This window comes from Tupaia chinensis, unplaced genomic scaffold (assembly GCF_000334495.1).
Source record: "Tupaia chinensis unplaced genomic scaffold, TupChi_1.0 Scaffold000251_1, whole genome shotgun sequence".
In the NCBI taxonomy this organism is placed as follows: Eukaryota; Metazoa; Chordata; class Mammalia; order Scandentia; family Tupaiidae; genus Tupaia; species Tupaia belangeri.
Window position 1 is genome coordinate 2,767,221 of NW_006159731.1, and position 14,332 is coordinate 2,781,552.

Consider the following 14,332-nt stretch of genomic DNA (forward strand, 5'->3'; position numbering starts at 1 on the left):
TATTTATTTTAATTTGACCAGAGAGGGACAGAGCAAGGGGTGGGAGTGAGAAAGCAAGCCACCAGATCCAGTACTCGAACTGTGGTTGGCCATATGGGAGCCCAGTGCCCCTAACCACCATGCCACCTGCTGGCCCCAATTTTTTTTCTTTATGAAAATTTCTAAAAGTAGATTCATGGGCCCGGCAGGTAGCGTGGTGGTTAAAGGTGCTGGGCTCCCACATGACTGACCTCGGTTCGAGTCCCAGACCTGGCAGCTTGCTTTCTCACTTTCTCTCTCACTCTATCCCTCTATAGTCAAATAAAAGTAAATAAATAAATGGATAAAAAGAAAGTAATTAAAAATTAATAAATAAAATTTTTTTTAATTTTTTAAAAATTTTTTAAAAAGTAAATTCACTAGATCAAAGGATAAAGTCAAAAGATCACAAGTTTTGACACAGTATATGACTGACCATGGAGAAACTAATCTTGCTCTAATTTTTTTTTAACTCCTCATCATTTTATCTGGAACAGAATGAAAGATACTTGCACCTTGCAGCAAAACTTCTGGATGCAAAGGAACAAGCAGCTACCTTTAAACTAGAAAAAAACAAACAAGGCCAAAAAGAGGCTCAAGAAAAAATACGAAAATTTCAAAGAGGTAAACACTTTCAAGTTCTTGGATATATAAGTGTAATTGTCTTTTCTTTGTTGACCTTCCTAGGACAGAGGATGCTTTTTTTTAAATACTTATACTCTTTCCTAACAGTTTATTCCTGGGATCAGTGAACTTTTTTCTTTTATAAGCCAAATAGTAAGTATTGTAGACTTCATGGACCATTTAGTGCCTGTCACAACCATTTAACTCTGCTGTTATAGCATAAAAGCAGCAGTAGACCAAAAGTGAATGGCTAGGGACCAGCAGGTGGCTAGACTCCCACATAGTTGACCGTGGTTCAAGTCCTGGTCCCGATGGCTTAAAACTCACCCTGGGTATGTGTGTGCGTGTGTGTCCAAGATCCTGACAGGCAAATCGAGGAGAAAGGATTGCAGTGTAACCATCCCCCTGGGGGGTGATTTCTTACTTTCTGTCTCTCTGACGAGAGCATATGCCAAATAGCAAAAATCTCTCTTAAAAAAAAAAAGAAAAGAAGAATGGCTGTGTTTTAACCAAGCTTTATGGGCACTGAACTGTAAGTTTTGTGTAATTGTCACATGTTGCCAAATCTTTTTTTAACTATTTGAAAACATTAAAATCCTTCAAGTTCACAGGCCGTACAAAAACAAGTAGTGGGCTAGATTTAGTTTTCAGCCCATAGTTTGCCAACCTCTGGTTTATACCATAAAATATTGTCTCTGTTCAAGAAGAAGTAAGTTCCATGAATGTTTTATTTTTAAATCTTTTTCTTTATTTGTAACAAAATGTGTTTGTACATGCACATAAGAAGGAGAAATAGAAATGTACACTCCATAGAACGTGGTCCATGGCGGGGCTGGCAGGTGGCATGGTGGTTAAGCGCTGGACTCTCAGATGGCCTGCCGTGGTTCAAGTCCTGGACCTGGTGGCTTGCTTTCCGAATTTTCTAGAAGCCTTTTTTTGCTGTTGTTGTTTTTAATGTCTCTGACTTTCTTTGATAAGATAGTCCTTATGGAGAGGTAACTTTGAGATAAGTCTTACTAGATTGCATATACACTCTTATTTATTTATTTTTTAAAGAATTATTTATTTTAGGTCATGGTGGCGCCCGCCCTATGGCAAGAATTATTTATTTTAGGGTACAGCAGTTGGTGTAATGGCTACGTCACTGGACTGCCATGTAGGCAACTGTGGTTCAAGTCCCAGACCTGGTGGCTTAAACTCATGCTCATGTGCGTGCCTGCCCAAGATCCCGATAGGAGAATGGAGTAGAAGGGAATGTGGCGTCTTTCAGGCAAGCGCACGCACCCTCTAGCAAAAACATCTCAAAAAAAAAAAGAAAAGAAAAAATAATTATTTATTTTATTAGTCATTTTTATCATATTTTAATTTGATACAAGGCACATAGACTCACCAGAGAAAGAAAGAGGGAAAGTGAGAAAGCAAGCCTCCAAGTCTGGGACTTGAACCATGGTTGACCCTTTGGGAATGCAGCACCTTAATCATTATGCCACCTGCTGGTCCCTACACTCTTTTATTTATTTATTTTGAGATTTTTTGCTATAGAGCATGTGTGCTTGCCAGAGAGACAGAAACAGAGAGTGAGAGAGCAAGAAATCACCTCTAAGGGTGATGATCACACCACACTCCCTTTTCCTCCATTCTCTTCTCAGAATTTTGGACGTGCACTCACACACGCCTGGCGTGAGTTTTAAGCTGCTGGATTTAGGACTTGAACCATGGTCGACTATGTGAGAGTCAGCTACATAACTGCTATGCCACACATTTTTTTTATTATTATTCTTTTACTTTATATATTTATATATGTATGTTATTTGACCTGGGAGCAGAGAGTGAGAGAGCAAGCCTCCAAGTCTGGGATTCGAACCGTGGTCAGGCATGTGGGAATCCAGCACTTTGACCACCGTGCCATCTGCTGGCCTCTACATTCTTTTAAATATACACATTTATAAGTCAAGTTTTATAGAAATGTGCTCATATTTACTTTTTATTCTTCAGTTCTTATTAGCATGACAAGGAAGTTTCTCGATGCAGATCACCCTCTTTCTTTTGTGACTCCTTTTTTGTAATGATTGAATAGGCTTCTCTTTACCACAGAAATTTTTGATTTTTCTCTTAGAGCCAGTGCTTTAGTAAGTATCTGTGCAACTGCAAATATATACATTTGTTTTCTTTTTTTCTTTTAAAAAAATTGTTATTTATTTACTACTTATTTATTTTAATTTGACCAGAGAGGGACAGAGCAAGGGGTGGGAGTGAGAAAGCAAGCCACCAGATCCAGTACTCGAACTGTGGTTGGCCATATGGGAGCCCAGTGCCCCTAACCACCATGCCACCTGCTGGCCCCAATTTTTTTTCTTTATGAAAATTTCTAAAAGTAGATTCATGGGCCCGGCAGGTAGCGTGGTGGTTAAAGGTGCTGGGCTCCCACATGACTGACCTCGGTTCGAGTCCCAGACCTGGCAGCTTGCTTTCTCACTTTCTCTCTCACTCTATCCCTCTATAGTCAAATAAAAGTAAATAAATAAATGGATAAAAAGAAAGTAATTAAAAATTAATAAATAAAATTTTTTTTAATTTTTTAAAAATTTTTTAAAAAGTAAATTCACTAGATCAAAGGATAAAGTCAAAAGATCACAAGTTTTGACACAGTATATGACTGACCATGGAGAAACTAATCTTGCTCTAATTTTTTTTTAACTCCTCATCATTTTATCTGGAACAGAATGAAAGATACTTGCACCTTGCAGCAAAACTTCTGGATGCAAAGGAACAAGCAGCTACCTTTAAACTAGAAAAAAACAAACAAGGCCAAAAAGAGGCTCAAGAAAAAATACGAAAATTTCAAAGAGGTAAACACTTTCAAGTTCTTGGATATATAAGTGTAATTGTCTTTTCTTTGTTGACCTTCCTAGGACAGAGGATGCTTTTTTTTAAATACTTATACTCTTTCCTAACAGTTTATTCCTGGGATCAGTGAACTTTTTTCTTTTATAAGCCAAATAGTAAGTATTGTAGACTTCATGGACCATTTAGTGCCTGTCACAACCATTTAACTCTGCTGTTATAGCATAAAAGCAGCAGTAGACCAAAAGTGAATGGCTAGGGACCAGCAGGTGGCTAGACTCCCACATAGTTGACCGTGGTTCAAGTCCTGGTCCCGATGGCTTAAAACTCACCCTGGGTATGTGTGTGCGTGTGTGTCCAAGATCCTGACAGGCAAATCGAGGAGAAAGGATTGCAGTGTAACCATCCCCCTGGGGGGTGATTTCTTACTTTCTGTCTCTCTGACGAGAGCATATGCCAAATAGCAAAAATCTCTCTTAAAAAAAAAAAGAAAAGAAGAATGGCTGTGTTTTAACCAAGCTTTATGGGCACTGAACTGTAAGTTTTGTGTAATTGTCACATGTTGCCAAATCTTTTTTTAACTATTTGAAAACATTAAAATCCTTCAAGTTCACAGGCCGTACAAAAACAAGTAGTGGGCTAGATTTAGTTTTCAGCCCATAGTTTGCCAACCTCTGGTTTATACCATAAAATATTGTCTCTGTTCAAGAAGAAGTAAGTTCCATGAATGTTTTATTTTTAAATCTTTTTCTTTATTTGTAACAAAATGTGTTTGTACATGCACATAAGAAGGAGAAATAGAAATGTACACTCCATAGAACGTGGTCCATGGCGGGGCTGGCAGGTGGCATGGTGGTTAAGCGCTGGACTCTCAGATGGCCTGCCGTGGTTCAAGTCCTGGACCTGGTGGCTTGCTTTCCGAATTTTCTCTCCTTTCTCTGTCTCCCTCTTGTCAAACTAAATAATAATAATAATAAATAAATTTAATTAAATTAAAAATAATTCTTTAAAAAAAAGAATGTGGTTTCTTGGCAGCTCCATTCCTTCAGTCTTCTAGTTCATCAGATCTTGGATACTCCCAAGGGTTTCAGGCTGATTGAACCTGACTTGAACTGAGGTTGCCATGAGGGATCTGACTTCTCTTTTTTTTTTTTTTTTAAATTTTTTGCTATAGGCTATGTTTACTCCCTGTAGAGAGAGGGGGGGGAAGTAAGAAATCACCTTCCAGGGGTATGATCACACCACAGTCCCTGCCCCTCCACTTCCTCTTGGGATTTTGAGCATACAAACACAGATGCCTGGCATGATTTTCAAACTACCAGGTCTGAGACTAAAACAGTGGTCAGCCACGTGGACTCCAGTGCCTTAACCACAGTGTCACCTGCTGGCCTCAGCATCTGGCTTCTTTTGAGCAGCACATCACTACTGCACCATACCACAGAGCAGACCCATAAATATTCTTTTCTCTTTCTTTTTCTTTAATGCCAGAGGATCCATGTGCACATGTGAAAGGGAGAGAACCTCTCAATGGGGCCTGGCACACCACAGTCTTTTTTTCCTCCATTTTTCATCCCATCAGGATCCTGGACACACACTCATATGCCCTGTGTGTTTTTCAAGCCACTGGGCCATGAGTCAAACTGGTCAGCCATGTAGGCTCCAGCTCCCTCTGCACAGCCCTTACCCCCAGCTCCATCCTTGCTCTGTTCTAGAGATGGCCCAAATATTTTTTGTTTTGTTTTGTTTGTTTAAAAAATTATTTATTTAATTGTATGTATGTGTTTTTAATTTGACCAAAGAAAGAGAGAGGAGGAAAGTGAGTAAGCAAGCCACTAGGTCTGGGGCCTGAAATGTGGTCAGCCATGTGAGAGTCCAGAACCTTAACCGCCATGCTACTTGTCAGCCCCCAAGTATTTATTTCTATTGAAGATGATTTTCCAGGCCACCAACAGCTATTGAACAGTTTATTTAAAAGGCTTAGTATATGGGGCCAGTTCTGTGGCTTGGTGTTTAAAGCAGTTGGATCCTGCACAGCTAGCCCTATGGTTTGAGTCCTGGACCCAGCAGCTTAAGAAACAAGCTGCGTGTGTGTGCATGTATGACCAAAATACCAAAAGGAGACTGAGATGGAAAAGAAGGGATTGTGATGTGACCATGCTCCATGAGGGGTGCTTTTTCCTTTCCCTCACTCTGTCACTCACAGTGAGAACATGTGCCCTCCGGCAAAAATTTTTTTTTTTAATGTGCTTTAGTATATATTATAAAAGTTAGTAAATTGCCTCTGACTTTCAGCCCAGATTTCTAGAAGCAATTATTAAATAATTTAATTTATTATAAGGAAAGAATGCTGGTTTTGCGAACCATTTTTACAGAATAAAAAGGCATACGAGACAATACTTGAAATTAAACATCTTTTTTTTTATAGAAATGGAAACTTTAGAAGACCATCCAGTGTTTAATCCAGCCATAAAGATTTCACATCAACAAAATGAAAAGAAAAAGCCTCCTATAGCCACTGAAGGAGAAAATGCTTTAAACTTTAATTTATTTGAAAAATCAGCAGCTGCTACTGAAGAAGAGAAAGGTAAAATGAAGGGAGCCATGGTCTAGTGTGATTTATAAATAATAAAATATCAAGGAATAGCTTTCCACCTTATTCTCCCAACTATATACTTCAGCTCCATCATTCTTCTAAACTTCCATTGTTTCATGGTTCCTTTACTTTGCTCATCTGCTACCCCCTACGTGGCCAACCTATTCCTAGCTTCAAGGCTAAATTCAAACAGCACCTCTCTTAGGCTTTCCCTCGCTCCTTCCATGCTACTAGGAGTAGGTAATCATATGCTTATATATTTTTTTAAAGAATGTATATGCTTCTTTAAAGTATTTATTTATTTATTTACTTATTTACTTACTTACTTATTTGTTGTGATTCTCAAGCTGCCAGGTCTGGGACTTGAACTGTAGTGGGCCATGTAGAAATCCAGCACCTTAACCACCAAACCATCTGCTGGCCCCAATCATGCACTTCTTTATGCTTCTAAGAAAATTATTTAAACATCTACTGTAGGACATATCATATTATTTTATAGTTAGTTGAATTCCACACTAAATTCCAATTTTCTTAAGCCATTCACTCTTTCAGGAATATTTATTGAATCCTTGTTATACAAAATTATGTTCCAGTAATAAACAAAATAACCTGGTCTCTGCCCACTTCAAGTGTAGTGTAAGTACAGAGGTCAATTTTAAATACACACAAATAAAGACAGGATTACAAATTGTGATATATGCTACCAAAGAAAACTGGCTTCTAGTAATAGAGATAATAAGGAGGCCTAATTTAAAAGAGGTAGTCCTTGCTGATGACATTTGCTTAGAAATCTGACAGATGATCAAGTGTGAGCCTGTTCACAAGTTAGTGAAGAGAGCCTTCCAAGACAAGAGATGGAACATTGGCAGTCAAAGGAAAGGAAGACTTAGAGCAGCAGAGGTTGACAGAACTTTCTTTCCAATTCTGATGGAAATATTCAGTAGCTGTACTCTCCAGTGTGGTAGCAATTGGGCAAATAGGGATATTGAGCACTGAAATGTGACTACAGTAACTAGGAAATTAAACATTTAAACTTAAAAAATTTGCTAAGTGTTGCTAAAATTTGCTAAAATGTTGCTGGTGGCTATTGTTTTAGGCCAGACATAATAGAACATTTGAGAAATTGACCAACAACCAGTGTGGCTACAGTACCTTGGGCATGATGGAATAGTGGAAACACAGGCAGAGAGGGGCCAGAGAGGATTAAAAGGACTTCCTTACATCCCTTGTATTGTAGAAAAACAAGCCTTTCTATTTGTTTTTCCTTAACCTATTCTGTTCTAAAAGTGCTATTTCCAGGAAATAGGGGATTTTGATTCTTCAAAAGAGAATTTATATTACTCCATATCATTTTTTAAAAACAAATCTTTGCCTACTATTGTAGATAAAAAGAAAGAACAACATGATGTCAGAAATTTTGACTATACTGCTCGAAGCTGGACTGGAAAATCTCCCAAACAATTTCTCATCGATTGGGTCAGGAAGAATCTTCCTAAGAGTCCAAATCCTTCTTTTGAAAAAATTCCAGTAGGTAGATACTGGAAATGTAGGTATGTGTTTTTGGTTAACAGGATCAACTTTTCTTTTTTTTTAGAATTATCTTATTTAACTTTATTTACTTATTTATTTATTTTTAATTTTGACCAGAGAGGGACAGAGTGAGAAAGAGAGAGAGGAAAGGTGAGAAAGCAAGCCACCAGGTTTGGAACTCCATGGTCCGCCACGTGGGAGTCCAGTGCCCTTAACCACCAACAGAATCAACTTTTATAAAAATATAAAATGAAAAGCTTTGTTTTTCCTATGAGTTAAATAGACATTTAGGAAACTCTCTAATTCTGCATCTCAGGTTTATTGCAGTGCTTCTAAATCATTGTCTAATACCATGTCTTAAGATATTTAAATAATATAAACTTCAGTTCATTGTTAATGGAATTCTTTTTGCTTTGTCTGATTTTACCAATTATATTAAAAAATTTGTTTGCGTTTTTGCAGGGTAAGAGTAATCAGGTCTGAAGATGATGTCCTGGTAGTATGCCCTACAATCTTAACAGAGGATGGCATGCAAGCTCAGCACCTGGGAGCTACGTTAGCCCTTTATCGTTTAGTGAAAGGACAGGTGAGACTTTTTAGGCCTAGACACTTCAAAAATCATTTGTGGAATAATGAATATATTTTGTCAACATAAAACTGTCTACATGTGGAACATAAAACTTTGGCCCTGTCTGCCAATTTTCTTTATTGATTGCTTCTGAAAATTTGTTTCTTTTTTATTTTATTTTTTAAAACATTTTTTAAAGAATTATTTAATTTTATTTATTTATTTATTATTTTAATTTGACTAGAGAGAGAGAGAGAGAGAGAAAGTGAGAAAGCAAGCTGCCAGGTCTGGCTCTTGAACCATGGTCGGCCATGTGGGAGTTCAGCACCCCAACCACCATACCGTGACCTGCTGGCCCCAATTTTGTTTTATTTTTTATAATTGCTAGAGGACACGTGCTAGAGAAGAAGGAGAAAGCATCCCTTCAATGGGGAATAGTCCCACAGCAATCCCTTCTCTGTTTCTTCATCCTGTCATAATTCGGGACATGTATGCACGTGCTCTCAACATGTCACTTGGGCCACAATTTGAACAGCATGGTCACCATCAGACCAAGGAGCTAGCCCAAATCCTCAATTTCTGATTATTCAAAATTTGGCTTCCCGCAACCCAAACCACAGTTCAACCTTTCCTTCTTAGATTGGTGGTCTAAAAGACACAATTTGATCCTACTTTTTTAGTCTATACTTTTATCATTTTTTTAGTTTAAGGTTATGTTAACTATATGCTTTTAGTTTAAAGAAAGATTAAAGTGCTATTGAAGGAAGCTCTTCTGGTTTGTTTGTTTTTAATTTGCCAGTGGGCACATGCGTTTGAGAGATAGAGAACAGATGGAAGGAAGACTACACCCGTAATCCCTTCTCCATTTATCCCTCCTTTTGGGATTTAGGGCATGAATGCACATGTGGCCACTGGATCCAGGATTCAAGCTGCACAGTTGGCTAAGTAGGATCCAGCTGCCCCAATTACCACGCCACCCTCTCGCTGAGAGGGAAGCTCTTTGAGAATGTAATACTTTATTTTTTATTTTTATTTTTGTAATTGCCAGAGGGCATGACAGTGAGACAGTGTACTCCTGGATCATGGCCATGCCACAGTTCTGAATTTCTTCATCCCATCTGTATTTTGGCCATGCATGTACACTTGCCTAACATGCTTTTCAAGCCACCAGGCTGAGATTCAAACTGTGGTAGGTTATATGGGTCCCAGCTTCCTGTGCATAGCACTTAACCAACGTACTAGGGGGCTAAGCCTGGCTTTGTTTAATTCGTAGCATCAGCTTTCCCTTTTTATAGTCAGTATGTATATCTTTATGGGAAACTAGAACCATTGAAAATTTCAGACACTGATTAAGTATAATGCCGAATAGTAGTTCTAACCCAATTTTTGCCATTACAATTTATCAATGTCTTTCTCTCATTTTACAAAGTAAGGCATCATAAGCTGTGTTTATTTGCTGCAAATAAACACAGTGTCAGGAAGATAGTTGTGAATTCTTTTATAGGCCAGAATTAGGGTAGTTTAGAGTTTATCCAGTGTATATAGTTCATCGAAAATACTTTGACCTGTAACATAATACAATTGCCAGAATTTCAAAGGGAGATTTAAAATATACATACCCCCTCAAGTTTTTTGCCACAGGGCATCTGTGTTTGCCAGAGAGAGAAAGTGAGAAATCACTCTCCAGGGGTGGCCACTCCACAATCTCTTCTCCCTTCTTCTCTTGGGATTTTGGGCACACATGCACATGCATCCAGTATGGTTTTTAAGCTGTTGAATATGGCGCTTGAACCACGGTTCATCTGTGGGAGTCCTGCACCTTAACCACCATGCCACTTGCTGACCCTATGGAGCTTTGTATATTTTTAAAATTCTTTATGGTTCATCTACATTTTATGTAACATGACTGCATGAATAAGTAAAAAATGTTTATTCATTAGTTTACCATGTTCCAGGAATAAATAAGTATGCCTATAAGGAAGGTACTGGTAGCCCCATTTCTTAAATGCAGAAGCCAAGGCATCGGGTAAGTTACTTGCCTAAGGACATACAGCTAGTAAGCCAAGAAGCCTGAAAATGATCCTCTATGAATTTGTATCATATGCATGGACATCTGACATTAACAACCTACTGATTTAAGGGTCGCATTACATTGTAAGAGTAATATAGCTATTCTTTTAAGTTCTAACCTATTTAATGTTGATATTCAGTGGCTAGTGAAAATAATACACTGCTCATTTTTTACCTTACAGTCAGTTCATCAGTTACTTCCTCCTACTTATCGAGATGTTTGGCTAGAATGGAGTGATGCAGAAAAGAAAAGGGAAGAATTAAATAAAATGGAAACCAATAAGCCCCGTGATCTTTTTATTGCCAAACTTCTGAATAAATTGAAGCAGCAGCAACAGCAGCAACAGCATTCTGAAAATAAGAAAGAAAACTCTGAAGATCCTGAGGAATCTTGGGAAAATTTAGTTTCTGAGGAGGATTTTTCTGCACTCTCCTTGGAATCAGCAAATACAGAAGATTTGGAACCTGTTAGAAACCTCTTTAGAAAGCTGCAAAGCACACCCAAATATCAGAGACTCCTAAAGGAAAGACAAGAGTTGCCTGTGTTTAAACATCGGGATTCAATTGTTGAAACTCTTAAAAGGCACAGGGTAGTGGTCGTGGCTGGTGAAACAGGGAGTGGTAAAAGTACTCAGGTGCCACATTTTCTGCTGGAAGATTTACTCCTGCATGAGTGGGGAACGAGTAAATGTAATATTGTCTGTACTCAGCCCCGAAGAATCTCAGCGGTGAGTTTAGCCACCAGGGTGTGTGATGAACTGGGCTGTGAAAACGGACCTGGAGGAAAGGTAGGATGTTGTTCAGCTCCACCTCAGCGATCAGAGAACCTTGTTACTCACTTTTTCTTTCACCTTACCATGTAAATTGACCATGTTTCGAGTCCCAGACCTGGTGACCTAAAACTCAGGCCGGGCACATGTGCTGCATGCCCGAGATCCGAAGAGGAGGAGTGATTGCAGTGTGACCATCCCCCCTAAGGGGGGGATTTCTCGCTTTCCATCTCTCTGTCTCTCTCTCTCCAGCAAGCACACGTGCCCCATAGCAAAAAAAAAAAAGGAAAAGTAGGCCAAATTATATAAAGTGCTCTAAAATTCTCTTCCTGAATAACTCAATATTTGGCTCTAAAAGATAATTTAGTAAGAAATTAATTCAACACTTACTAATGCTTTCCTAATCATATTAATGGTACTTGAAGCAGGTGAACAGCTTTTGTCTCAACACCTTGAAAAGAACAAAGATTTCTCTGTTTAAAATTACAAAGCAGATTATATAGTTTTGTATAATTTAAGACCAAGGAAAAATCCTTTTTGCTGATAATAAATTGTACCAAAGAGATTTATTTAGACTGCTTCATACAATAGTGAGATCAGCACCTGTACTTCACTTTTCAAAGCATGTTTCCCAGATTACTGGTGAAAACCTAATCGTAACCTTGTGTTCTCCTTCAGAATTCCTTGTGTGGATATCAGATCCGGATGGAATCTCGAGCTAGTGAATCTACCAGGTTACTCTATTGTACAACTGGGGTTTTGCTAAGGAAACTTCAAGAAGATGGTCTTCTAACTAATGTATCTCATGTTATTGTAGATGAGGTGAGTTGATTCCAGAGTTGTATCCAGATTAATTTTAAACATTTTTGCATTAAAGAGATGTTACTTCTAATTCTAATTAGCAGTTTCTTTGTGCTTACTACTTGCCAAAACCTTTTTATAGAATAATTAGTTTGCTGCAACAAATGGGTCTAATGTTAATTGACTTATTTATCAATAATGTATATGCTGTAAAATTTGCTATATGTTCAATGTTATTTGAAGGAATACACACTCACACATTCTTTTCATCTTTCCAGAAACCCAGTGAAGTAGATATGTTTACTTTGCAGTTGGGGAAATTGAGTCAGAAAGAATAGGCAGCTTGCCTGAGATCACATAGCCAGTAAGTTCTGCAGCTGGTGGGGCTCAAACCCAGGCATTCTGGCTCTAGTCTGTGCTGCCTCTCAACTGCAAATTCAGTTATTAAAGAACCTGCACTAATTATTACAAAAAGACAGGAAATCCTCGTCAATATGTCATTTTTTTCTGTAAGTGTACCCCTACTTCAACTAAATTTGAATGCACACTTAAATGGAATTATGCCAAAAGTTTCACATTAAAATTATCTTATATATCATTCTGGTATCTACTCTATGTAAACTAATTTGTCTGTGTGTAATGTTTCAAAAGATAAAATCAGGGCCAGCAGATGACATAGCGGTTATATTACTAGATTACCACATGGCAGACCATGGTTCGAGTCCTGTACCTAGAAGCTTAAAACTCACATCAGGTACATGTATGTGTGTGCTCAAAATCCTAAGAGGAGAATGGAGAGGAAGAAATTGTGACGTGGCCATCCCCCCGGGGGGTGATTTCTCACTTTCCTTCTCACTATCTCTGTCTCTCTCTTTCTCCAGCACACGTGCCCTAAGGCAAAAACCTCTATTAAAAAAGAGAGAGAGAGGAAAAGATAAAATCATTTCTTTTATTCAAAAAAAAATTTTTTTTTCATTTGCCAGAGGATGTGTGCATTTGATAAAGACACAGAGAAAAGGAAAGTGAGAAAGCCTCCCCACCTTATTCCCCGTGGAAAATGGTTGTGCCACATCCCTTCTCCTTCATTTCTCCCACCTTTTGGAATTTCAGGCACGCATACACACGCACTTGTCATGTTTCTCAACCTGCCAGGTCCGGAACTCAAACTACGCAGTCATCCATGTGAGATCTAACGACAATGCCACCAACTGACCCCAAAAAATAGTATTAAAATTTTTTGTTTGTTTGTTTAAAGAATTATTTATTTTTATTTAATTCCATTTGCTATTATTATTTTTCAATTTGACCAGACAGAGACCCAGAGAGAGAGAGAGAAAGGGAAAGCGAGAAAGCAAGCTGCCAGGTCCAGGACCAAAAACCACAGTTGGGCATGTTGGAATCCAGTGCCTTTAACCACCATGCCACCTGTCAGCTCCTTAAAATTGTTTTTGATGTAAACTTTTTTGTGAACATCTGTTCATTTACAAGTTCAGAAAGTAGTAGTGAAAGTTCAGTAATTTGTAATTGTTAGACTACATATATAATAGATTGTTGAATTATTTTCCTCTTTTTTGTTAGAAAGAACCATAGAAAAGTAATGAACATAAAAATTATCTAGAGGGGACCAGCAGGTAGGATGGTGGTTAAGGCACTGGACACTCCTATATGGTCAACCACAATTAGAGTCCTGGACCTGGTGGCTTGTTTTCTCACTTTCTCTTTCTCTCCCCACCCCCCACCCCGGGTAAATTAAAATAAATGGATTAATAAATAAATTAAATAATTCTTTTATCTAGAATCACGACCAGCAGGTGGTATGGTGGCGAAGGTGCTGGTCTCCCACATAGCTGACCACAGTTGGAGTCCTATTCTGGTGGCTTGAAAATCATGCTTGGTGCGTGTGCATATGTGCCCAGAATCCCAAGAGGACAACGGAGGAGAAGGGATTGCAGTGTGCCATCCCCACAGGGCATGATTTCTCACTTTCTCTTTTACTGTTTCTGTCTGTCTCTCTTTGGCAAGTACTCATACTCTAGACCAAAAACCAAAAAAAAAAAAAATTAAGAAAGTTCTATAATCTCAAAATTCGAGGGGGGGAAAATCAATGTTACCATTAAATTTGTGTGTGTGTACATATATATATATGTATATATATATGTATACACACACACACACACAATATATATTTTATAATCTTTTCTACATCATTAACCTACAGACATTTTTATTTTTTAATATTATTAATACATATTTTACCAGTTTTGTTTGTTTGTTTAAGAGAGATTTTTGCTATAGGGTACATGTGCTCTCTGGAAAGACAGAGTGTCAGAAAGCAAGAAATCACCCCCTGCGGTGATGGCCATACCACAACCCTTTCTCCTCCATTCTTTCCTTGGGATTTGGGCATACCTGCACATAACAAGCCACGGTCAGCCACATGGGAGTCCAGTGACATAACCATTACGCCATGTGCTGGCCCCTTGCCACAGTTTTTTTTTTTTTTTTTTTTTAATT

General features: G+C 38.2%; 1 protein-coding gene across 3 annotated transcripts in view; it reads left to right on the top strand.

Moving 5' to 3' along the window:
* DHX29 (DExH-box helicase 29) overlaps window positions 1–14,332 on the top strand; it is an 87,614-nt gene that overhangs the window by 18,986 nt on the left and 54,296 nt on the right. The window contains exons 7-12 of one of the 3 annotated variants that reach the window (XM_006149001.3): window positions 516–642; window positions 5,912–6,070; window positions 7,464–7,629; window positions 8,072–8,195; window positions 10,430–11,035; window positions 11,696–11,839. In XM_006149001.3, coding sequence (XP_006149063.1) covers window positions 516–642; window positions 5,912–6,070; window positions 7,464–7,629; window positions 8,072–8,195; window positions 10,430–11,035; window positions 11,696–11,839 — 1,326 coding nt within the window. Of the gene's footprint in view, window positions 1–515; window positions 643–3,345; window positions 3,492–5,911; window positions 6,071–7,463; window positions 7,630–7,737; window positions 7,760–8,071; window positions 8,196–10,429; window positions 11,036–11,695; window positions 11,840–14,332 lie in introns of those variants that run through there. The other 2 variants (XM_027772062.1, XM_027772063.1) reach the window with 2 other exon arrangements.